The following is a 24,853-nucleotide window of genomic DNA, read 5'->3' as shown; positions in this document are numbered from 1 at the left end:
GTTCCAGCAGAAATATGATCCAGTATCGGGAATAAATTTACAACATCTGTGGCGTAGTTTAAACGTATCCCTGATGTTAGCATGTAGCTTCATTTAGCGGGTGTAGGCTAAGTAATGTAAACATGTGCAGAAGCGTGCCTGGAGCAGATGACCATATAAAGAAATTCAGCACACAATGACATCATACTGTAGCCAAAGTAGACTAAAAAAACACTACTGGAAACAGAGTGTTCAGAACAGCAGGAAACCTGAGATTTTTTGCTCACAGGAATTACTTCACATTTAATTCGATTTTAAAATTTGTTAATCCTTAATTTTAATTTTAACACTATATATTAGACAGAAAATACAGAGGAGCACAATAGGTTCTTTTGGCTATGCATTAATTTGTCAGGTTGATTTTAACAATGAAACAACAATGCAAAATGTAACAGAGCCAAATAAATCATACTAACTTTAAAATATAACATCTAAATACCTGCAAAATGCTGTCGTAGATTTTGCCCTCTGTTACCGATGCCTTGTAAAGCGGCTCCCGAAACACGGGGCAGAACTCATTGACGTCATCCACCTGGATGTGAACCACCGCCCTGAATGGAGGAAGGGATGAAAGAAAGAGGACGCAGGGAGAAAAGAGAGGGTGCACAGTAGGAAGCATGCAGAGAAAGTGGAGTGGAAATAATTGATGGGGAAAAGGTAAAGAAAGGACACAGGGAGAGAAAAGATGGATGGAGGTGGGGAGAGAGAAGAGAGGGAAACATCTCTTTAAGTCATTAGAGATGATTAAAATTAATTAAGACCTAAAGTATTTCACTGTTTATCTTAAGGACAGTTAAAAGCAGAGGAGAGGGAGAGGAAAACAATTCCTCTGCTTATACGGAAAATAGATTCATTTGAGAAAAACAGGGTTGAGAAGAGTTGATTTAAAGGTACTTCACATAAGGTCTTGTTTATCTGTATTTCTGTGTGAAATGGGCTCCAATTATCATCTAATGTCAATCGAACTTTTATTTAACAGCCTTGTCTGCAGACACATCCCAGGCAGATCTTGCGAAGCCAGATTGTTTTTCATGGTTCTTGTTTTTCTACCTTTTTTTCCCCGTCTTCCCACTTAGTCTGATGCAAACACACACATAAACAATCTCATCTGCTGGAAGGGACTGCTATTATTAACTATGCACTCTGATAACATTTGTGCACTAAGGTATATAAATGACGCAATAATTCAGATCATATCATGAAATTTTCTTCACCGGTGACCTTCTCTGACAACAACTTGCGGTGTATCTGAAGAAGCACATCTGGCTAATTAATGACATTAGCTTAATGAGGCCTATTTAGAATGTCATGCAGTGATAATGTCACACACACACACACACACACACACACACACACACACACACACACACACACANCACACACACACACACACACACACACACACACACACACACACACACACACACACACACACACACACACTCACACACACACACACTGTGTGTCATTCATCATCCACTGGTGAAATTCATCACAGATCCCTGAGCTGATAAACTTCTCCCTCTCTCTCCTTCCTTTTGGTACCAGGCCTGCAGCAGCTTATTTTAGCAGCTCCTTGTCTCTGAATAAAGGACCAGAGGGTTTGATTTGCTGCTGTCCATGCCGTTCTGCCTGACTGTCAATCTCATTCACATAGCACTGCCGCACACACACATGCGGACATATTGATGGGCCATTAGGGGGACATATCCTGAGAGCAGAACTTCAGGTCTCAGCTGTCACTGCTGCCGTACCGATAGATCTTGGGAAAAAGAAAAAATTATATAAAGAAAGAAGAGAGCATAGAAACAGTGAAGACAATATCTAATTAAAGTCTAAGGTTATTTTTCTTCATAACTTTGAAATGTGAGTGTAAACAAAGTTTATTTTTGTAGTGAACACCTGAAAACCATTACCATGTTGGTATTTTTACTTAGAAATTAATTGAAAGGGAGAGAATAGAATTGATTTTTTTGGCAGTGTGCTCAGAACAATGAAAATACGCTTAGCAGCTCTTGCATATTGTGTAGCATAAAGGGTCAACAAATAAACAAATAAACAAAAATAAAGAAAAAAGCAAAAATATGAAAATATACAGACAAGTAAAATATACACAAAGTCAGGTGTTAAGAATGAAACAAAGAGACATGGGGTGGTATGTGCAAAAAACTTGTATATGCTGAAATGTCACTTTTCTCAATAAAGCTGTGGTGAAGCTGTGGTTAGGTTTAGGCACAAAAACCACTTGGTCATGGTTTGGAAAAGATGTTCTGGCTTAAAATGCCCACGTTTGGTGGCTCACACGCTGCGACGTCCAGCAGGGGCTGGAGCCTATCTCTGCTGACACTGGTCAAGAAGTAGGGTACACTCTACACTGGACAAGTCACCAGACTAACACAAGGCTGACACATAGACACAGGAAACCATTCATGCTCACATTCAGCATGTCTTTGGACTGTGAGGAGGTCAGAGAAAACACACACTGACATGGGAGGAACATGCAAACTCCACAGAGAAGAGTTGAGGCTGGGAAATGGGCTCGAATGCAGAACTGTCTTCCAACCAGGTTTGGTGCCACACTGATGGAAACACTGTGAAGTATCGCCAAAACAACCCGTGTTTTTGTTTGTTTGGTCTGAAGCTTGGCAGGCGTCTCGCCAAGGTGACATGCCATCCACCATCCCTCCCACTGACAAAGTTATCTCGTCACTTAGAAATGTTGTAATATTCATGGTTTGCAGAAACGTACAATGCGAACATTTTGTTCTGGTGACTGGGCTGGGAGTGAAAAGAGGTAAAGAGGTAAAAGCTCTTGGAAAGAAGCTGTTTTAGTTTGTTCATTCTGCTTTTCATTGTCCTGTACCTTCTTCTGGAGGGTAGGGGGACAAACAGACCATGTCCAGGGTGGGATGGGTATTTTATGATACAGCTGGCTTTCTTTGTAGTCGACCAGTGTAACTGTCCTTTAGCAGTTGCCATACTACACTGTGCAGCAGTAGCATAGGAGGCTCTCAATGGTGGTCAGGTAAAAGTTCACCAGTAGCTGCTGTGGAAGGTGGAAATGTTATCCTGAGGTAATATAGTTTCGGCTGGGCCTTCCTCACCCTGTGAGAGATGTTTACAGACCAGGTGAGGTTTGCTGAGGTGTAGACTCGCAGGAATGTGAAGTTCTCCACCCTCTCTACCTCCTCTCAAGTGCTCACTTCGCCTTGATCTTCTCAAGTCTATTATCATCTCATTAGTTTTTGTTGTGATGAGTTCAAGGTTGTTATGGGAACTCTGCTCAGTTAGATGTTGAACTTCCTCCCTGTAGGCCGTTTCATTATGGTCTGTTATCAGTCCTACTATAGTGGTGTCCATTTGACGATGGTGTTGGAGGGATGAATGGAGGAGCCGTCGTTGTAAAGAGGGAGTAGAGGAGGGGGCTGAGGACACACGCCTGCAGTGCTCTTGTGGACGAGACCAGAGTTGAGACCTTCAATCCTGACATTTTGTGGTCTGTTGCCTAGAGAGTCCAGTATCCACCAGCACAGTGAACTGTTCAAGCACATGTTGCTTAGTTTTTGGATCAGTTTGTGCCAGATAATGGTGTTAAATGCTGAGGTAAAATAGACTAGACTAGACTAGATTTGCAAAGGCCAAAACATACCTGGGCCAAACACCACGTGTCAATACAGCCACCCCTAGTTTTTTCTATGTGCAACCACATGCCGGTAGCTGCATCCCGCTTGGTGGCTCTTGTCAACATGCCGCCCGGCGACACTTCACGTCACTGTCCTATTTCCAGCCTTGTTGCTCCTGAGAAAAACGCAACAAAAACCATTCGCTCACAGCTTACAAATCTCAGGTTCCGTAGCAGCGCTTCCTCTCTGCTCCCTCTCCCCACTTAAGATAACTCTCACCTCTCGCTGTCCCTTTCTCTCATGTCATGTGTCAAAGAATAGATGAGGAGAGACTAATTGTAAAGGCTGAGAAATGTCTCGAGCTATACGACCCACAATCCTGTCATTATAAGACAATGGCAAAAAAGGTAATGCCTGGTGAGCCACAGAACTGGAGAATGGCAGTTCAGGTGAGAAATCAAGTTTAATTAGTGGGTGTGCTCACATGATTTTAACACAATGCATAAGTGGGAAAAGTACAGATCTTATAGTAGTAATAACTGTGTGTGGTTTTCTGTTGACGTGCTGTAGTGTGAGGTTTCGTAGTGGTGCTACAGGCAGCACTTGACGAGTGTAAGGGCTGTGTGAGGAGCTGTTCTAACGGCATCATCTGTTGGTCCGATAAGAGAACATAAAATTGCACACACTGTACAGTATATACAATGAGTGATATAGTTATATAGTAATCTTAACAAGTTACAGCGTGTTTGCTTGTCATGTATTGGACTATGATTGCATCTTCTCTATCTACAGACACAAAAAATGTGACTCAATTCTTGCAGCACGATTGGGTTATTTGGGTCCTACAAACACAAACAAACAAAAAAGCACTCAGGAAAAAAAAAACAGTTTCCAAAGTACACTCCAGCCCAGTTTCTATTTAGCAGGGTCTTGAAACCACAGGTGGACAAATTACTTTTGGAGTTGGGTCAACAAGTTCAGATCCACCAGAGTTGTGCTTGAAAATGACACAAAACCTTGAGCAAGCAACAGTTTTTGTAAATCTGATTTCTGTTTTTTTAAATATTCATTTGTATAACAGTGGGTAGGAAATACAACAAGAGCATCAGAGTAATTCAGACTAGCACAGTGGTGTACTCTATTGTAATTGCAATGTTAATTAAAACTGTCAGCTGTTAATTCAACTCATTTTCTTTTTTTAAAGATATTTTTTGGGCATTTTTAAGCCTTTAATTGATAGGACAGATGAGCGTGAAGGGGGGAGAGAGAGAGGGATTGACATGCAGCAAAGGGCCACAGGCTGGAGTCGAACCCAGGCCGCTGCGGCAACAGCCTTGTACATGGGGCGCCTGCTCTACCACTAAGCCACCGACGCCCCACTTCAACTCATTTTCAAAGCTGTAGCTAATTTCTAGTGATAAAAAAAAAATAGTTATAAATATCCTGCTGTCTTTGTGTTTGTGCTGTTGAGGCTCAACTTATAAAAGTTGTCCTCCGTTTTCTTTTCAAATGGTGTCAGGACTCTTTGAGAACTTATGTGACTCATTTGTGTAGCTGCCTTTGTAAACTTTCATTTGTACACTCTGAAGTTAATATTTGTTTGTATGTCATGTTTCTGTAGCTTTGTCCGCCCACTTTACATCACAATTGCATTGACAGCCAAGCAAGTGAATCATGCTAAGATATATAATAATCAGCAGTGTTTGACAGCATTAATAAAGGGTCTGACAATTACCATTGTCATAACAGAGTTTAAATGCGGCATAAAAAAAAGTTTCAGAGATACAAACATGTCAGACAGTCAGTGGCTAAAGAGTCGGTTATATGTTACTTGTTGCTTGTACATTTAATTACTTTACTTTGATTAATAAATTAAATGATTCACTAAACCAACAAATACTTGGTCATATTTTTCAAACGCAAATATTTTTCGAACACAAACTGCTATAAATGAAATAGTTAAGTTACTTCTTAGAAAAAGAAAAAGGGTAACAACTTACAGTAGATCTTCACCAATGTACTATGTCTGTCAACCCATGTAACTCAGTGCTATTTATCAGTTTAGACGGTTTTGGTGTGAGTTTCTGAGCGCTGGAGGCATCGACCATAGATATGTCTACGATCTTGCCAATATAATGGAACTAGATGGCACTCAGCTTGTGGTGCTCAAAGTGCCAAAAAATACATTTGAAAAACTCAACAGCAATGTCTCTTTCCAGAAATTATGACCTGGTTACTCAAGATAATTTATAGATCTTGTTGTGAGCAGTTTCATGTAGGAACTATTTTCTTTCTACCAAACTACAACCTGCAATGATACCACCGCGCAGAAGGAAGTGTGCATGAGACCTAGCACCACTGAGCTGGCTGACGTTACAGTTCAGCAAAGGCGGATGTCATTAGAGTTACATCTCAACCTATCAAGAGCACGAGCCTCTCTTTCATGAGTAGATGCACACTTCCTTCTGCACAGTGACACAGTTGGTGGGTGTAGTTTGGTAGAAAGAGAATAGTTACAACATGAAACTGCTCACAACAAGGTCTGTGGATTATCTTGAGTCACTGGGTTATGATTTCTAGAAAGAGACATTGCTGTTGAGTTTTTCAAATGTATTTTTTCTTTTGAGCACCAAAAGCTGAGTGCCATCTAGTTACATTATATTTGAGAAAAGGCAGACATCTGACACCGATATCTCCAACACTTGGCAACTCACACCAAAATCAGAAACACCGCCTTACAGTTATATGTCTGCGAACACATCAACTTACAGTTTAGGTCTATGTCTGTAAAAACATGGATTCTTCACACACATCTTAAACCCAGCAGCACAGAAGATCTAAACAATCAGCACTGCTTCAAGTCGAGCACCTAAGATTAGTGTCACCAGTTTAGTCTGTGACCAAATGTCTCTCCTTCTGTTTCTGAATTATGACATTACATGAAAGCCAGAAAAGTGTTTTTGCAGAGCATTGTGATGTCACAGTGAAGCTGACCTTTGACCTTCTGTATATAAAATATCATCACATTATCATTTTATTCTATTAGACATTTTTGTGGAAATATCGTTATACTTAACATATGAATTCTTGAGTTATGGCCAAAGACGTGTTTTGTGAAGTCACAGTGATCTTTGACCTTTGACCACAAGATTCTAATGAGTTCATCCTTAAGTCCAAGGGGATGTTTGTGCCAAATCTGAGAAATTTCCCTCAAGGTCCTTTTGAGATATCAAAAGAATGAGACAGATGCAGGGTCACAGTGACCTTGTCCTTTGACCACCGAGTTCTAATCAGTTCACTGGTGAGTCCAAGTGGATGTTTTTGCCAAATCTGAAGAAATTCCATCAAGGTGACCCTGACCTTTGACCTATGACCACCAAAATCTAATCAGTTGATCATTAATTAAGAAATTCCCTCAAGGCATTCTTGAGATATTACATTCACAAGTATGGGACAGAAGTATGTACATATTTACAGATGGATGTACAACCCAAAAACGTGACCACGGCTATCGCTAGTATGGCGGCAATGTGGAGACCAGAAGACATTGTTTGGGCAACACAGCACATAAAAAACATGTTCAACAACACCAACAACACATGAACAGACATTGGTTGACTCACTTGTGGGATTTTTTCCAGTCGGCCCCGCTGGGTCCGGCCCCACAGTCGTAGGCCTGGATTATGAAGGTGTACTCTTTCTGGCTCTCACAGTCCACAGGGTGACTGGCCCGCAGGACTCCTTCTCCTGATGTGCGATTCAACACAACTGCCTCGAACGGAGCATCTTGACCATAGATCTTAAAGGCACAAATCTCCCCTAAAAAGACAAGGACAGATGCAGAAATTACATAATGTTTTACTTCGACAGTTACATTGATAAAATACAGAATACAGCTAATGTCGGTTTTTTTAGACAGTATTTCCTATCTGTAGCAGGGAACCACGCTCGACTTTTCTTCACTGGGCACACTTTGTGAGAATGTGTCACCAAAAACTGTTTATTCTGCTTTTGTGCCAAAAATGAAGGCAACACTTTCAGTTTGTAAGCACCAATGTCACCCAGTGAAAACTAAGAAAGACAAACAAAAACAGTGGTAAGACAAGTGCAAAAGAGGGGGAGAGATAAACATCAAGTGAAAATTAAAAAGCGCCAGCACATTGAACACTTTGATTTTTTTAGATGATATTGAGGAGAAAAGTAGTTTGTGTATCAGTCGGACGTCTTGAATATCCCTGATCTTTATCCCAGAGAAAAAGAGAAATGAACCATGTGAGCTCTAAAGAAGAAACATAACGGTCTTCAACATGTCTATTCCCCAACAGAGGGTGAAAATGTTGCTCAGCATGTGGTTCATCAATGGTGCGATACCGAGCACTCTGGGTGCTTAATATGGAGGCAGCCAGCACAACAACTCTCACAGTGAGAGACAAAGGCTGAGATTGCACTTAATTTCACATCAACACCACATGAACAAACAGTGAAAAAACATGGGCATGGGAAAAAATTACATTTGGATTTTTTTTTCATTCACTCATTTTTCTTTTATGCCATTGCTGGTAAAAGCTTTTTTATTTTGCCTTGTTTGTTTCTTCCTTTATTTCTCCCTGTCATTTCCTCAAACCCAGCAGTAGCTACCAGATAGCTGAGGCTGACTCAAACTATGTTTAATGAAGTAAAAACCAACAATACACACTGCTGACATTTTCTTTGCAGCACAGCTATCACTTCATATTTCAGTCTAAGTCTCATTTCTGGACACAGTGATCTCTGTCAGCATAAGCTGCTCCCGAAAACACAGTATGCAGCTCCTGGGGTGTAGTGAAGAGAAAACTAATTTCTGATACGTGTCAAACTGTACCAGCTCAACAAAAGATGAAATCTGTCGTGTCCGCAGAATGCTCTACAGTACACACTGAGTGCATTGTGTTTGCCTAACGTGAGTGTGTGTTTCTGTGTGTAGATGTGCTTGTGAGTCTTGAATCATCTGTGGAGTTCATCCCCTGCACAAGTGTTCATTTCAGGGATTTGGGAAATCTCCTTGCACAGGAGACAAAAAGCTGCAGCGCTCTGACCCTGCGCTGGCTGATATCTCTCAGAACATAGTGGAACACAGTGGGGACAAAAAGCTTCCTAGCTATGGGAATTCTTGCATGCTCAAGCCCCACTGACAAATACAAAGACAAAGTTCTCCCTCGCTATGGCTTCTTTCCACTTCTCTCCTCCCTCATCTTCATATCCTATTGTTATGCGCACAGTCTTTTATTTCCTCTCTCTGACTTCCTTTTAACACGTTTCACACACCCTTCCTTGTGAAATAGTGATGCTGCAAGGCCTAGTGGGCCTCAAGGTTTGATCCCAAATCTTTTTTTAAGACGCCTGGCCCTCACATCAGCCCCTTTGAGATGTCACCCAGATGAAAAGCTCCCCAATATGGCTGTGGTATGTGATGTGTAAGTACCGCAAAATAATAATGAACACAGCAGGTGGTATGGAGGGAAAGCGATAAGCACGGCCTTGATCCCGCCTGCACGCACACATTCGTATACACAAACTGAGCAAATGTGGTCTTAGATGGGACCAAAGGAAGGGGAATCTGGTCTGAAAATACCAGTGATTATAATATACTGCTGCAGCCTTTATACATAAACCTTGACTTAGCGGTGGGGAGCAGGAAAAGGTGCTTCCACTTAACAGTTTGGGGGTTGGATGCAAATCCATTTTCCGCTCCATCTGTTGTGGCAAATTCATTTTTCTGGATTACATTTTACAGGAGAATGTAACAGAGTCACGGAGCGGAGGGACGGTAGCGAGAGCAATAGGAGAGACGCGGGAGAGATGAGGAGGAATGTGATGTGCCAATGTATATGTAAATAGTAATGACAGAGATTTCAGGGGGTTTCCTACTGTGTCAGCAAATGTGTACTTTACGCACACATTTTCTTTCCTGCCACTTAGTTTCTCACCAGCCCAAACCGGAGGGAACACTATAATTTCACCCTGTTGTGGTGTGTGGATGAAGTGGAGTCTAATCTCTTGGCCTATACGTCATGTGGGAAAGGGGTCGCGTCTCAAAGTAAACATCATAGATTTTTGCTCCGGGGAGTTGGCCTGTTGCCATGGCAGATTGAGAGCAAAGTGGAAGAGTCAGCAAAAAATGGTTCAATAATAACATTCATCTTAAATAGATGGTACTCCACAGAAAGCTTGAGCGGCATAAACGGCATCGACTGAAAATGTCAAGCTGTCAGTGAACATGTATTTCACGGGATGTTAAATTGCCGATATAATGGAGACGGCCAAGATGAATACAGTTAATGAGAAAATGATGCTCTGCAAACTAACACGTTGTCAGAAGGAGCCAAAACAAATTTGTCTATTCCTACCGTAAGTAACAGTACTTGACAGCATTTAATTTCTTACAATTTTTTTTATACTTGTTGGATTTTACAATTGCTTACACTTCAGTTTTAATATCCACGGCTGTTTTTTAAAGGGTAGAAAAATTGCTATGTCAAAAATCGGATTTAGAACAAGGATTTAATCTCAAAACTAAGTCCAACTGGCTGAATCAGCTTTACATATTTTCCTGAGGCTGATTTTTATAGATATTTTTGCTGCCTTTGGGTATACTTTAATTTGTATTACTTGGCTGTTATGATTAGTCTGTAAATTTGTGTAAGTACTTTGTGTTTGTGACCTGAGTTGGTGTGCCTGCTTGTATTTATTGAAGTTTTAATAAACTTTTTTAGCAAATAATCTATGCCACATAAAATATTTTTGCTCACAATCTGGTTCCACTGAACTCATTTTCATGCCATTAAAAATTAATCAGGGCTTCCAAAAAAGTGTCAAATGAAACCAAACTGATTTATATATTAACATCAATGAACACATGAATAATGAAAACGTGTTACTCTGCCTGTCTGCTTAAGTTGTGTATGTGTGTGTGTGCGTGTGTGTATGTGTGTTTGCTCATACAGCAGTGATATTAGTCCCTTACTAATATAATATATAAAGTAAAATAGACAAGATACTGAAACTACTGTGGCAGATCAGCATTTTAGCTTGCTGAGAAGTCAGTGTAGCTTCTCAGCTTTGTGGCACAGAAGTTGTCCTGTACGGTGGCTCAGTAGAGCTCTGTTGCCAGCCTTGGGGTGCCGTGACTGGCTTCCAGGCTTGGGGGCACTTTGCGGCACTTCCACCTCCTGTCTGAACTCTGCATTCTCACCCAGGTGTGCCCTCAGGTACTCGATAATCGGTACACGATAGTAGCGACGTTAATCAGTTGGTAGTCTTAAAAGTACCAAATTCAACACCCAACCCTGTTTACTGATCAGTATTTTGTTTTTTTGGAGACGGAAGATACATCAGTTGCATTTTCTTAAACAATATTTTCACATATTGTTGGCTCTGGTGGCTCGCAATGTCTGTTGTGTAGTATTTTAATCTTAGAATTTAATCACATTGGAAACAGATGGAGTAGTTATCCACAAGTGACCAACTTTCTACTTCTACAAAATTAGATAAAAACTTCAAATCAGCCTTATTATTACCATCACTGAGCTCGTAAGAAATTGTTTGTCTTTGTTAATAAAAGAAAGGTTTAAAAAGCCCTTAAGGTATATTATGCAGGACTGACAGAGCTAATGGTGTTAACTGGGGAGAACCGGAGGGTGGGCGCTACTATTGTATGAAAGCACCATCTAGATAGCAGAGATAACCGCCGTATGAGCACAGAGCAGAGTGCTGGCAATGAGCTAGCCAGTGGGATACACACACGCACTTACATGCATGTGTGGTCAGACCATCTACTACAATAAACCACAGAGAAGCCTGGATAACAACACACACAAAGGTAACGTGATTTCATTCTCTGCTCAGGACGCCATTACTCAACTACATATTTACAAAGCAAATAGCTGTTTGTTGCATACAGAACCTTTAACAACACTGATGAAATTCAGCCATTCTCATGAAAATCTTTTTCTCAGCAGTCATTTTTACACAGTAGAAAAAGCACAGGTGTTGCTCATAAGATTAACGAGGACTCTGCTCCATTACAGCGCTTCACTACACCAACACGCACAAACCAATACTTCATTAAGGTTACTCTTGTGACAAAGACAGGTCAAAACATTGGAGCTCTGCCATGCAAGCCTTTTCAGTAATTTAAAAACCAGTACCAAATCTAATTTGAACCAGTGCACTAGTGACAAAGACTGTAACTGAGAACTGGAGTCTGGCAGCAGCAGCATTATCAGTCAAGATGTGGATAACATACTGTGAGGATGACAAACCTGCAGGTAAACCATTACAAAATTACAGGTCTGATCTTCAGAAAAGCCAACAACATACTCATTAAAATGTGAGCAGGACCCAGCATACAGTATAAAAAGACAACCTGGGGTCTGGAGCTGTGATTTAAATTGCTGTCTTCATCTTCGACTAGAGGTTCTGGGTGATTCACCCCCTGATGCCAAGAAGACAATTACGTAAAATAGACAGGCTGCTAAAAGTCCTTTGGGTTAAAGGAGAGGTACAGTTGTGTATCATCGGCATGAAAATGAAAGAATATGTCATGCTGTCCAATAATGTGACCCACGGGTAACACGAGTGGAAACAAATTAGGGCGAGGGATGAAGCCTTGAATTTATATCCGGAGTGACAAGTTAATACTTCACCAATTAGCGCCCTACAAAAGGAAACATTCGTCTTCTTTAGATTTTAGCAGTTAACAATGTGATGTATCACCTTGCATCGTGATTGTGATTCTGTGACCTGCACGGCAAAAATCTAAGGAGTGACTTCCAAAGTGGTTAAAGCCTCCAGTGAGCCCGCTTTCTCAGTCAGGCCTCAACAGAGAAAGAGGAAATTCAATCATGTTAATTCCTCGTCTTAATCAAATACTGTTGTGACTCCATCTGGTGTGTCTGTGCCCGTTTGTCTGTCTCTGTGTAGAGCATAAGACATAAAAGCTTCAGTATCAAGATTTGACTCTGTGTGTGCGTGTGTTTGCGTGTGTGTGGTGAGGGGAGCTGTAAGACCTTGATTAAAGTGAGTTTCTAAGCAGACAGAGTATCAGGCGGTTTTAAGCCCTGATTCCTTCACTCTCCTGCCTTCAGCACTGAGCTCACACTCACCCCCGTTCCTCTCGTTTAATTAATCACTGGATTACACTTCATCCCACTACTGACCCACAGATACACCCTGACTACACACACAATATACAGCATGTGTACACACACTTATACATGACTTCCATGCAGACACATACTGTATATCATGCACAGCGAGCTCCAAAAAAACACATTATGGGTAAAAAAGAAAATTTCTTAGAGGGTAAAGGGCTTCATCACACTGGCTAAAATTTAAATGAGACTTTATTGACGGAGAATATGCTTTGCTCTTTGCTTTTTTCATGTTGAAAGTAAAAAAAAGTGAGCTAAATTTATGGAAGATTCCTTCAGGTAGCCGGCAGGGTATTGAAAATATTTAGATTCTATTAAAAAAATCTCTGATATTTAAAATTTACACTCAAAAATATCTTCAGAAATTTGCAGTCTTCAGTGGTCTTTGGTGACGTTTGTGTTTGTGTAAGAGATTTTCACCATGAAGAAGCACCTTGCTCTAAATACCCCAGTGGCATATGGAGCACATGGCTGTGTGTGACTGAGCAAACAAGGGCATGTGTTATAAGTCTTCCCCTGCTCTGGAGCTCCAAACACTCCAGCTGTCCCCGCTAATTTCTCTGAAGAAAGAACATGTAACTGAAGGAAAAACTTTTCACAGCTTCCAAAACTTCCTCCAGCCTGACTGAAAGTGTTTTTTGCATTGTTACGGCAGCCTCAAACTGAGCTTATGGACATTATGTTTCAGTCCCTGCTGAGTTACAAGTTTTATTAGGTAGGCCTGTACAGTCTAATTTAATTCATATATATCAGAGACAGAATATTAAAAACACCTCTGTATGATGCAGTCTAATACAACAACAAAAGCCTCAGTCGAGTCAACAAACAAAGTGTCAAACTAAACTTTTGAAGCTTCAGGTAGAATTTAGTAACAAGATTATTGTATTATACTGTTTTAGATTGTGCGGATGAACCTAATTAAAGTCCATTTAGTCATCCCTTTCAACAGTCACCTCTTTATCTTGATTGAGCAGCCATTCTGTGCATTCATATTTCAGTTTAATGCATTTTGAAAGTGGGTAAAAACAACAACCAGTAATTAGGCTGGTACTCCAAAATAGGAGTCAAATTATGCCATCATTCATTAACTGGCTGGATGCACTAATCAACACAGTTTCATGTGACATAATGTTACAGAGAGGCATAGAAAAATGAGAACTGTAAATAAAACAATATGGAAAATAAGTTCCATCTAAGAGGAACAACCAATTTTAAGTAATCTTTACAGTCTTGATTGTATGTTTAAAATTACGTGGACTTATGATGACTACTTTACACAAAAAATGTCCAGACTTGCATGATGGAAATAAATACTTAAAAAGAAAAAGAAATGTTATTGCTTTGCTCTTTCGGTAATATAGGTTGTGCTCTGTTGGTACTGTTTGCTTATTGTAATGATTGTAGGCACCATTTTATTGAACTGGGGTATGTTATGTTTGTCAATGGTAGCAAAAAAAAACATATCTGTCAGTTTTAATGAGTATATCTGCCTAAGTTGTTTTGGAGCTGTGGGTATAATGGATAGTCTATACAGTTGGGCGGAAAATTATATACACTATCAACATTCGGCTGAGTATCGCTGGTTGGAGGGTGCCGCTGGTTGTAATTTTATTTTTCTTATTTAATGGTCCGCCTCCAAAGAACAAGTGAGACCCACTGCCCAGCACACAGCTGGCAAAGCACCAAAACAAGGTGTCAAGACAAGTCTGGCGATGCAAGACTACTCAGCGACAGACTCAGCAAGCAGCCAAGTAGCACAAAGAGACCAGAATATTTTCATATCTAACTTGGTGAAATAAGAGTTTATCGTTTGCAATTGTTGGAACAGTGGCAAGACTAACCAAGATGTTTTTTTGTGAGTTTTAATTTTGTTCTGGCGAGTTTGAACAAAGTGTGTTAACAAGGCAATTAAGCTAGTCTTAGTTCGGGGAATTCAGGAGGTGCACAGTTTTTCTGTTCAATAAAGAAAAAGGTGTAATATGTTTCCTTTCTTGACATTTTGCAAGTTTATTTTGGACCAAAAAAAAAGGCACTTTCAAAAATGCCCTGTGAAACTGAATTTATGTAGAAATTACACAGAGGAGCTGTATGTGAGAATGCAAATGTCCAAATCTGTTTAATTGGACATTAAACAAACTGTATCCTGTCAGCTCCCACATACAAACTCTGTGTAATGTCCAACTGAACCCATCTGTGAATAGAGCAAATAATCATCTGGAGAATTTACAGTGAGCGAGGGGGCGTGTTTATGACGTTTGTATCATGAGGCTCAGATCGGCTGCAGCCGATGTCAACGGACAAATTAAAGAAACAGCAAGAGACTCTTTTGATTTCGAGCCTCATCTGAACCAAACTCTGAAGAATGCTTCAGGATGAGGATAGAAACAAATGAGGGTTCATGGCCTTCCACTATGCCTTTCTCCTGTTGGCTTAATGGGATTTACTCTCTACTGCCTCAAGGTTTTTGGTGAGGACACGATGAGGACACTAAGCGGCAGGCAGTTAATTTGACAATAAGTTGTCAAATGTCAGCTGTAGATTTGTCACTTCCTTGGCTTCCGTGGCTTTTTAAATCTACACTCAAAGCTTTACTCTACACCAAAGAAACCTGATAAAAAGAGACACATCGCAAGAAGCAAATTTAATTGATTAGAAATTCACGACAAAAGAATTAAAGGTCAATATTGAGAAAAAAAATGTGTTTGCTACAAAGCTACATAGCATGATCTGTTTTAAGTTCTGGATGTGCACCCACATAGTCTCCCACTCTTTGAACATAGAAGAATACATACAGTATTGATTGAAAGAACTTCTTTACACAGACACCCACACGCACACACAAAAATAAATCAAGAAAGGCTTATAGGCAGCATACCAATAATTTACAGTTCTTCAGAATCGAGCTACAACAGGAAATAACCCCCGAAATGTTGTCTAATGACTCAGTGTTGTCAAAAACACCAGCATCTATTTTCCTGTCTCATTCCCCTCCTGAAAACTGCAATGAAAAGTCGAACTGTAAAGAAATATCAGTCTCTATCAGTTTCTTTAGAGTATGTCTGGCAGTCTCAAATTTAATAAACAGGCTAGTATTCTATGAGGTGTGTGTGTCTGTGTGCACGGGTGTTTGTTGACCGGCGCAGTCACGGCAGGCTCACAGTCAGTTAAAGAGAGACATGCAGGAGCAATTCATCACAGTCTCACTGGGCTCCTTCAGATAGCCAGCCACTTCCTAATTGCATTTGGGAGATTGTCGCACTATCCACTTGACCTCAGGGTGACAAATCAACAGCTCGCACAGACGGGAAGCACATGCACACACGCAAACACACACACACTTTGCAGGTTATCTATTCACCCAGGACTGCTGATGCCTTGGACAACACAATATAGGAACGGGGAGAATTCAATATCGCAGACAATACACATTCATTCTGCTGGGGGCTTTGGTGGTCTGCTATGCAATTAGTGTTAATTGCAGCCTCTGAAGTTGTGGGATTAGAATTCAACGGATGAACTGTGGCTGTCAGTGTTGCCTGTTAATTGAACTGCGTGAAGATGTAGTTGTGTGACTTAAATGCTGAAGAGGGGAGCTCTGCAAAGCTTTTGGGCTGAAGTGTTCAAAACTGATACGAAGGAGTGGAGTGTTAACTGCTGGAGTCAGACACAACAATGAATAGTTTCAGAGAGGCTACTTGTGGCTGAAAGATCCTGAGTTTAAGTGCCATGACAGACTGTGAAATAACTCTTCAGCTAGCTGCTTAAAGGGACAGTTCACACCCAAATCAAAGATACATATTTTTTTCCTCTTACCTGTAGTGCTATTTATCAGTCTAGATTGTTTTGGTGTGACCTGCCAAGATATTGTCTGTAGAGATGTCTGCCTTCTCTATAATGGGTTGGGCAGTATATTGATAGTATATCAATATCGTGATATGAGACTAGATATCAACCATTTAGGAAGAGCTGTCTGCTACGTGTGCAATACTTTTGCAATTTCAATATCTTGACATTTGGTCAAAAATATCATGACTTATTATTTTCTCCATATTGCCCAGCCCTAGTAGGAACTATTTTCCTTGTACCATATTACACCTGCCAACCCTATCACAGCAGGGAAGCATGCATCTACTGCTAGCTCACCTACATCCCAGTCGACAAGGAAGCAAATACTGTTAACATCTTGCACTGTTACAAGCACAAGTCTCTTGTCCACGAGTGGATGCACACTTACTTCTGCGTGATGATGCGGTTGGCAGGTGTAGGTCGGTAGAAAGAAAACAGTTCCTACATGAAACTGCTCACAACAAGGTCTGTGGGCTATCTTGAGTAACCAGTGCATGATTCCTGGAAGGTTGTGCTGCTGTTGAGTTATTATTTTGGCACTTTGAGCACCACAAGCTGAGTGCCATCTAGTTTCATTATATTCAAGAGAAGGCAGACATCTCTGCAGCCGATATCTCCAACACTCTGCTACTCACAATAAAACAATCTAAACTGATAAACAGCACTACAGGTAAGAGGAAAAATATGGATATTTGGATTTTGGAGTGAACTGTCCCTTTAACCCCAAACTGCTACTGTGAAAATATGAGAAAGGTAAATGAGGCAGGAGGTTATTTATCAAGTTAAGCGGGAAATTGTGCAAATTGTGTGTGTGGGGATCTGGCAGAGTGCATCAAACGTTGGACCACAAAGCAAGCCTCGTTTTTCACTTCAGCTGTTCAAAGAATTGAAAGAAAAAAAAATCACAGCCGGGGCACAGGTACGACCATAGAGAGAAAGGGAAAAAAAAAAACAGAAGGAGAACACAAGAGACATGATCACTGTAGAGGATACCACTGACATGTGGTACGGAGAGGTCAAAGAGATACAAAGGAGAGGATTAAAAGGTGATTGAGAGAAAGGAGAAGCTGCAGGGGTGATAAAGGAGGAGGAGGAAAAGGAGGAAGGATATAGAGAGATAACTACAGTGTGGGAGATAACTAATGCAGGTATAAATATCACTATCACCCTCTTGAGTATCTCAGTGTGCCTCCCCTCCTCTTCCTCACCTTCTCCTCCCCATGTTCCTTCTCTCTTCCTCTGTAGCAGATTTCACAGCGGTAAGCAATTATTCAGCTCTTAACATCGGCACTCAGATGCACTGCTCAACCTTGCCCTACCTTACCCCTGACACGCCTCACACACTTTGTTTCTACCCTCTTTCTCACCTTCCTCTTCCTCCTCTGTTCCACAGACGCCTGCTGTTCGACGTAGCTGACAGTTCACTGCTCTCCGAGGGTCACCAGTTGACAGTTAAATGGCTTCTTGAACACAGGGAATTTTACAGTTTGGGGATGCATGTGTGTGCAGGTGCTCTCTCACAAAGACGTATATAAAAACACACACAAAAGAGAAAGGGCGGCACACTGAGAGCTGTTGCTGGCTCTGAACTGAGGTGTAAAGGAGCAAAAAGCACACAAAGATATGTTGTCTTACATCTGAAAGCGGAAGTATACTAGTAGTTTGTTAAGTCATGAAGATATAAAATGTATTTTCAAAGTTCATCTGTATTTATGCTTCGGAAAACTAAATAAATCAGTATGAGAGACTCCCCATTATTGAGGTATGCAAATAATGTATCATCAATCAATGCACACCATAAATCTCTTTTGTTTTCTTCTATTTCCCAATTTGTTCATTTCAGTCTACTGATTTAAACAAGAAGACAATTCTATAGCCACGAGGAGCCACAGAGCTGGACTTAGGCACAGTGGTGCTTTGAGCTGAATGCTAACACACTGTAGTTCATTGTGTTGACGTGACATGACATGAATGTATACACCAAGTTTCATGGAAATCCATTCAGTAGTCATTGAGGCGATTCACTTAAAACCACAAATGTCTATCTAATGCGGCACTATAGGATCATAAATGCCTGGAATTTCAATCCATTTCTCAAGACTCTTTCACACATAGTTCCTGCTAAAGTACTGGGCAGGGCTTGATGCTAACTTTTTTCCCAAGGAGCACATGTGCTCCTAAGTTGAAAAAGTAAGGAGCGCACAAAGAACTTTAGGGGCACAATGTAAATTGATCAAATCATGTGTTTTCCGTAATAAACGTGATGCAAATAGACATTTACAAGCAAAATTATTAAATTAATTTGTAAACAAAATGTACAGAAAGGTAAAATCATCAAGTTTTGAAAAAGTATTGCAATTTAATTTTGTCTTTAATGTTATTATCTTATATATATTATCTTTGCAATATGATTATCTTATACAATGTTATTACTATCCTAAAACATTCTCCAGGTCCTCTGAAACTATTACTATCCTAAAACATTCTCCAGGTCCTCTGAAACTCTGCAGGACTTATTTCCATCCTGCCCAGCAGCGGTACTGTGGCGAACGGTCCCTAACTGCGGGGAGAACGGAGCAGGCTTCCCCGGAGGTCTGGCGCTTTTCCCGGTCCCTCTTCTCCACCACACTTTGACTTATTCCCACCCAGCCGACAGCCTGGCCGTGGAGAACGGTCCCTACCTGCATCAATAAGTGATTAACATAGGGGGGATCAAAATAAAATAAATAAATAAAATAAAAATCAACCAGCCACCCTCCTCCCCTGACAGTCCCTCCATAAGTAAAGAACAGTCCCTAAAGTGCGGTGAGGTTTGTGGGCTGTTACCAGCAAAGAGAGAAATGTGAATGGCTCGTTTCTCCTCTGNTATGCGCACATGTGCCCCTAAATATTTTTTACAGTTCGCACACACCTATTTTTAGTCGCAAATGCGAGTGAAACGCTCGCACTGTCAAGCCCTGCTGGGATTACTTTTCAGGGACCACTAGTGATTTTCACTGTTTACACCAAGGCCCTGCTGGGATTACTTTTCAGGGACCACTAGTGATTTTCACTGTTTACACCAAGCAGCAACCTCCAGGGCTGAAAAATTAAGCCAGCAAAGAAGTGTCAAGAACTGCAGTTCCTCAAATAGCCACTTGAGGCTGGCTCCAGAAGCCAGTCAATTCCCATAGACCCCCATGTGCCCAACTTTACAGCAGAAATAAACACGTTTACAGCCTGGTACAAAAAACGATTTGAATCTCTAATTTCCCCATTCATGACAACTGTACAGAGGCTGAATTCTTATACAACCCACCCATTTACATTTTATTAAGTTATTAAAATTATTAAAGTTATGCATAATTAAGGGCAGACCACTTTGCCGATAGTGTCTTCCAAAACGCCAGCATCTTGCCGAAATATGGTCACCTCTGGCTTAAAAATAAAAAACAAGATGGCAACAATGAAAATGCCAAATAGGTGACGTCACAGTAGTTAAGTCCGTTATTTTTACAGTCTATGATTTACACATGCACTTTTCAGGAACATTTCCGTTTTGTGCCTTCTCACACATGCAATTCAGGAATAGACGGGGCAGGGGACAGTCAAGTAGATGGTGATGCAACACTTGTGGATGCCGACCGCCATAAAACTAAACAGAAGGAGAAGCTTGGGCAAGGCTGCATGGATGTGTATGCGGCAGAAGACGTCTTGTTATTTTCAGGAGCTTGGCGGGCGAAGAGCTGTTTTTCAGTGTTCTTGTATTTATTGAGTCAAATCACATTTTACCTGCAAAAGCGTTGGTTAATTCTAAACTGTAAACAAGTTTCTAATTGAAATACGTCTTCTCAAGTCTTGTGATTAACTCGCTTGCTCCCCATTAAAGCGTCCTTGGTCCATCGGACGTTCCCTTTTATGTGCTTGTCCCTGTAATGTTACTGCTTTCATTCACAACAAGGCCATAGCGGCCTTTTCCCCAAAATGTTACCAGGTCTTAAGGTGGCAAATTGGCAGTACAGACTTTCCTGAATATCAGTCCTTGCTCCCATTCACACACAACCCCATGCAGGAAATTATGTTTAACATTTCAGACTGCATGTGTGAGAGGGGCTTTAGATGTGGAGATGTAAAAATGTCCATACAAAATGTAATCTTATTTCTATGCAATTATGGATGAGACAAACAAGCAGACATCAGCATCCTCAGTCATGCCACTAGCTTGACTAAAGAACAGTCCTTTCCGTCTACATGCAGAGGAAAGAACATTTGGACAATATTTCCTGCCAAATAAAACCAAGACTTTGTCTGTTTAAGGTTGTGCTTGTTGCCTGCATCAACATTTGTAATTTTCAATGACCATTTTTGAAATTCCACAGGAAACAGAAAAAAGCTCTGCACTTCATTAACATAACCCCACTTCAACCACTCTCTGAGGTCAACCTGCTCTCCTAGTCAATCTTTTCATACCCAACATCACCTGTTCGTTATCTTTCCAACACAATCACACCTCTCCTCGTCTAAGTGACAGTGATATCATTGTGATTCTTTCCTCTCTACATTTTCGACACCCCCCTGTTGCACTGCGGGCCGGCATGGTTGGTTCTGAGATAATCACAGACTGCCAGGTACAGCAGGGAGTCTCCATAAGCCTCTGAGCTGTAAATGTCACAGTGTCTCTGACTATGACCTGTGTCAGCTCAGCAGCTCACTGAGAAGAGAAGGACACGGCCCACTGGTTTACAGAAGACACACACTCGCATGCATACGTATATACACACACCAACACCAACACAATTTCTGTCTCATGCACATGCTTCACTGCACACAAATATACAAACATGCACACACTCACACACACATGCCAAAGTAGTGATAGTACAGGGGAAACAATTCTTGTAATTTCAACAGACGTGCTGCAGAATGTTTCACAACAAAAATGCGCACCCATCTATTTTCGACGGAGCTACAGTGCGCTGCATAAAGCAATTTAGTTTTCCTGCTCACAGGCACCCTATGCGATCAATAGATACAATATAATTTTGTGGATGAATGTATTTTTAATCTAAAAAACAGAATAGAAATCTATGATCCATGTCATTCATAACTGGATTTTAAATGGTATTAAAATTGTCTGTAGGGAACAGCACAACAAATTTGTAAATAACAACGATAAATACAACAAAACGGACAAAATTACAGCCTACTGATGGTACAGTAGAAGCACAGATATCAAGGAAAACTGAGCAAATCAAGAAAAATGTGCATGTCTACAAAACTGGGCAGGCAAATGCTCTGCTTCTGAAATGCTCCTGCTGTGATACAACGCCGTGCAGCGGATTGAACAAGACGTGGTTGCAGCTTTCTCTGGTGGAATTGTCCCACCATAAATACAGGGACTAATTCATCTCTCATCATGCCTAACTTTAGTGGATCATAACATGTCAAGTATGGAATTAATCTGCAGAGGCTCCAGTTCAAAATGAGACCAAACTTCTAAGGATGTCTGTTACTGAACCACGACAGAGCTGTCAACTGTCCAATTACGGCGAAAAAGCCAATAACTAAAAGAAGACCCTGAGGTGAGACCATTATAGTGTGATGGCTTCTTAGACTACCTGCTGATCCAATTATTTATTCATACATTAGATTTGAGTCTATATAAACAAAGTGACTTGACTTGCCTGCTCATGTGTGGGTTATTTTGACGCATTAATTAATGACATAAAAGTGACTGCATTGCAAGTGCATGTGTAAGTGTTTAACATATAAATGCATACTTGTACACCTCTGATGAGCATTGAGTTTGTTTTATTTTGACAACTTAGCAATGCAAATGACCTGTTTAACTACTCATGTCAGCCCACGGCTTCAGCTATGTATTAAATTCTCTCTGGTACTGTTACTGCCTCGTTACTTTCATGGTAAGAAAAACTAGTATGACTGCCCAATTTTTTTGACAACGGACCAGCAGCCGAACTCCACGAATCATGGAACCACATCCCACATTATAAAGACCTAGGAGGACTAAATGTAAACCACAGTGTATCTGGGCTGTGGTTTACATCAAGTCATGACAGATATGCACTACATATAAATATACACTGCTGTGCATTTATTGAGTACACCCAGCTCAAACTAATGCAAGCTCATGCAACAGCCCTTCAATAAGTCCAACTGTACCTTTGTGAAGGCTGGCCTACCCTTATTAATATAAATAGAGTGGACAAAATAATAGGAACATCTCTCTATGATGCAAAATAATTCAACAGCACTACAAGCTCTGCCTCCAAATGACCACACAATTGACCCTTCACTAAGTCCCATCCCCGTAGAATCAATCATAACGTAGCATCGGGCCAGCTCAGACCAGGGTCCGACAACAACACAGCTGTGCTCCATTGACTCTAATGCAATCGTTTCAGATTTCGTTCATTTTCAGACTGGTTTTGTAGATTTGGAGCTAAATGTTGTGCCTGGGACACGTCGTGTATTAATGATACTCGTTACCTGGAGAGGTTGGAAAAAGATATAAGTTTCTTCCCTGTTCCAAAACCAAAATCAAACCCTGAAAAGTGTAGGGTTAGCTAGCTACTGAAGATATAGCCTACTGAATGTATACACATGCTGCTTTTGCTTTTTAATGATTATAACAGTGAAAAAAGGCCGACCCTGCTGTACAGGAGCCAGTGAAGGGAAGCAGGGAAACTTTGCTGATATTCAACCAGCTGTGTGTCATCACACTGTGTGCAGATGAACATTGTTTGACTTCCCACGGAGATGCCTGCTCATCCAAACACCGTTCTTCTGCACACACTGTGATGCCACACAGCTGGTTCAATATCAGCGAAGTTTCCCTTTATATTCATTGTCTTGTGTGGCGATCAGCAGTGATGTGGTGGTTCACTTTTACACTGTCATCTGTAGCCAATAGTTCAGCTTTAGCTTCTAACTATCTTTGTCTTTTTAACCTGTTGTTGCTGCTGAGTCAGTTTGACATCCTGGATATATCCTTCAAACACAGACTGTAGAGTCTCTCTGGAATCACTGTTTCATTTTTCCCTAAAACAGTTTTTATCTTAAAAATGTAGTTTAATGGAGCTTTAGAATTATTTGGTATTTGCTACGTTAGATGTCAGTAGAGCTGCTGTGTCAGTATGCAGTTCACAAACGGTACCAGGCAAGGCTAGGTTGAAACAAATTTATCTGGACCTTTTGTATCACTCTCTTTCTTCCCTCTCCCTCATCTTGTCCTCTGTTTTGTTTCCTACATTTCTAATGAAAACTTGGGTACACAATCATTTTCACATTATCTCTTATAGTTGTTTAACTAAAGCATGGGTTAAAGCAAAAACAACATCAATGAAATCTGACAGGTGGCATTTGAGAACCCCAGGAGACCTTTTGCATGCTAATGCAAGCTTAGTGAAATGACATAACTGAGCTGTCAGTCAGGGGGGCCAGCAGGGGCGTGGGCTGTGGGGTGAGACCGCATGCTGCATTCATCAGGTGAATTCAGAGAAAACATCTTGAGAGGAGGTAATGAGCAGTGTAGTTTTGATATGCTGTGGAGGTTAAGATAACCTAATCTGTCATCTCTCATTGATCTCTGCATGCTAGTTATGTTTGTCATAACAGACGGCAGGCAATAGCTCATGCATGCGTCGCTGTCATGTTTGATCATTTGTCAGCTCTTCAGCTGAGGAAAATGCAAAGGTGTCTTTTTGTTTTTAGAGAAAATTCCATTCATTTGATTTCCCATCATGAATCACAGTGTGAGTCTGGAAATGAGCAGCCAGTTTGTGTGCATATAAATGAATTTTAGTCCTAGTACACATTAAGCTGTCATATTTACTTTGTCTCCTAAATATACTGTGATAACATCATTTACAAGGTAGGATGGGGACATAACACCAAATTAAACATGCATGTGAAAGAAAACATACTGGAGACACAAAGCACCTGAGTGGAAATCATGATCTTGGAATATGAACCTATCAATTTCAATCAATCAATCAATTTTATTTATAAAGCCCAATATCACAAATCACAATTTGCCTCACAGGGCTTTACAGCATACGACATCCCTCTGTCCTTATGACCCTCGCAGCGGATAAGGAAAAACTCCCCAAAAAAACCCCTTTAACGGGGAAAAAAAACGGTAGAAACCTCAGG

The 24,853-nt window shown here is 40.8% G+C and overlaps 1 protein-coding gene across 1 annotated transcript in view; it reads right to left on the bottom strand.

Annotated features, from left to right (window-relative positions):
* clstn2a (calsyntenin 2a) overlaps positions 1 to 24,853 on the bottom strand; it is a 229,796-nt gene that overhangs the window by 70,633 nt on the left and 134,310 nt on the right. Inside the window, exons 3-4 of the mRNA XM_050033688.1 lie at positions 7,286 to 7,481; positions 479 to 590 (exon numbers count right to left, since the gene is read on the bottom strand). Of these exons, the coding sequence (XP_049889645.1) occupies positions 479 to 590; positions 7,286 to 7,481 (308 nt within the window). The remainder of the gene's footprint in view (positions 1 to 478; positions 591 to 7,285; positions 7,482 to 24,853) is intronic.

This window comes from Epinephelus moara, chromosome 21 (genome assembly GCF_006386435.1).
Source record: "Epinephelus moara isolate mb chromosome 21, YSFRI_EMoa_1.0, whole genome shotgun sequence".
Classification (NCBI taxonomy): domain Eukaryota; kingdom Metazoa; phylum Chordata; class Actinopteri; order Perciformes; family Serranidae; genus Epinephelus; species Epinephelus moara.
The sequence above is the reverse complement of the archived record's forward strand: the minus strand, read 5'-3'. Positions and strand labels throughout refer to the sequence as shown.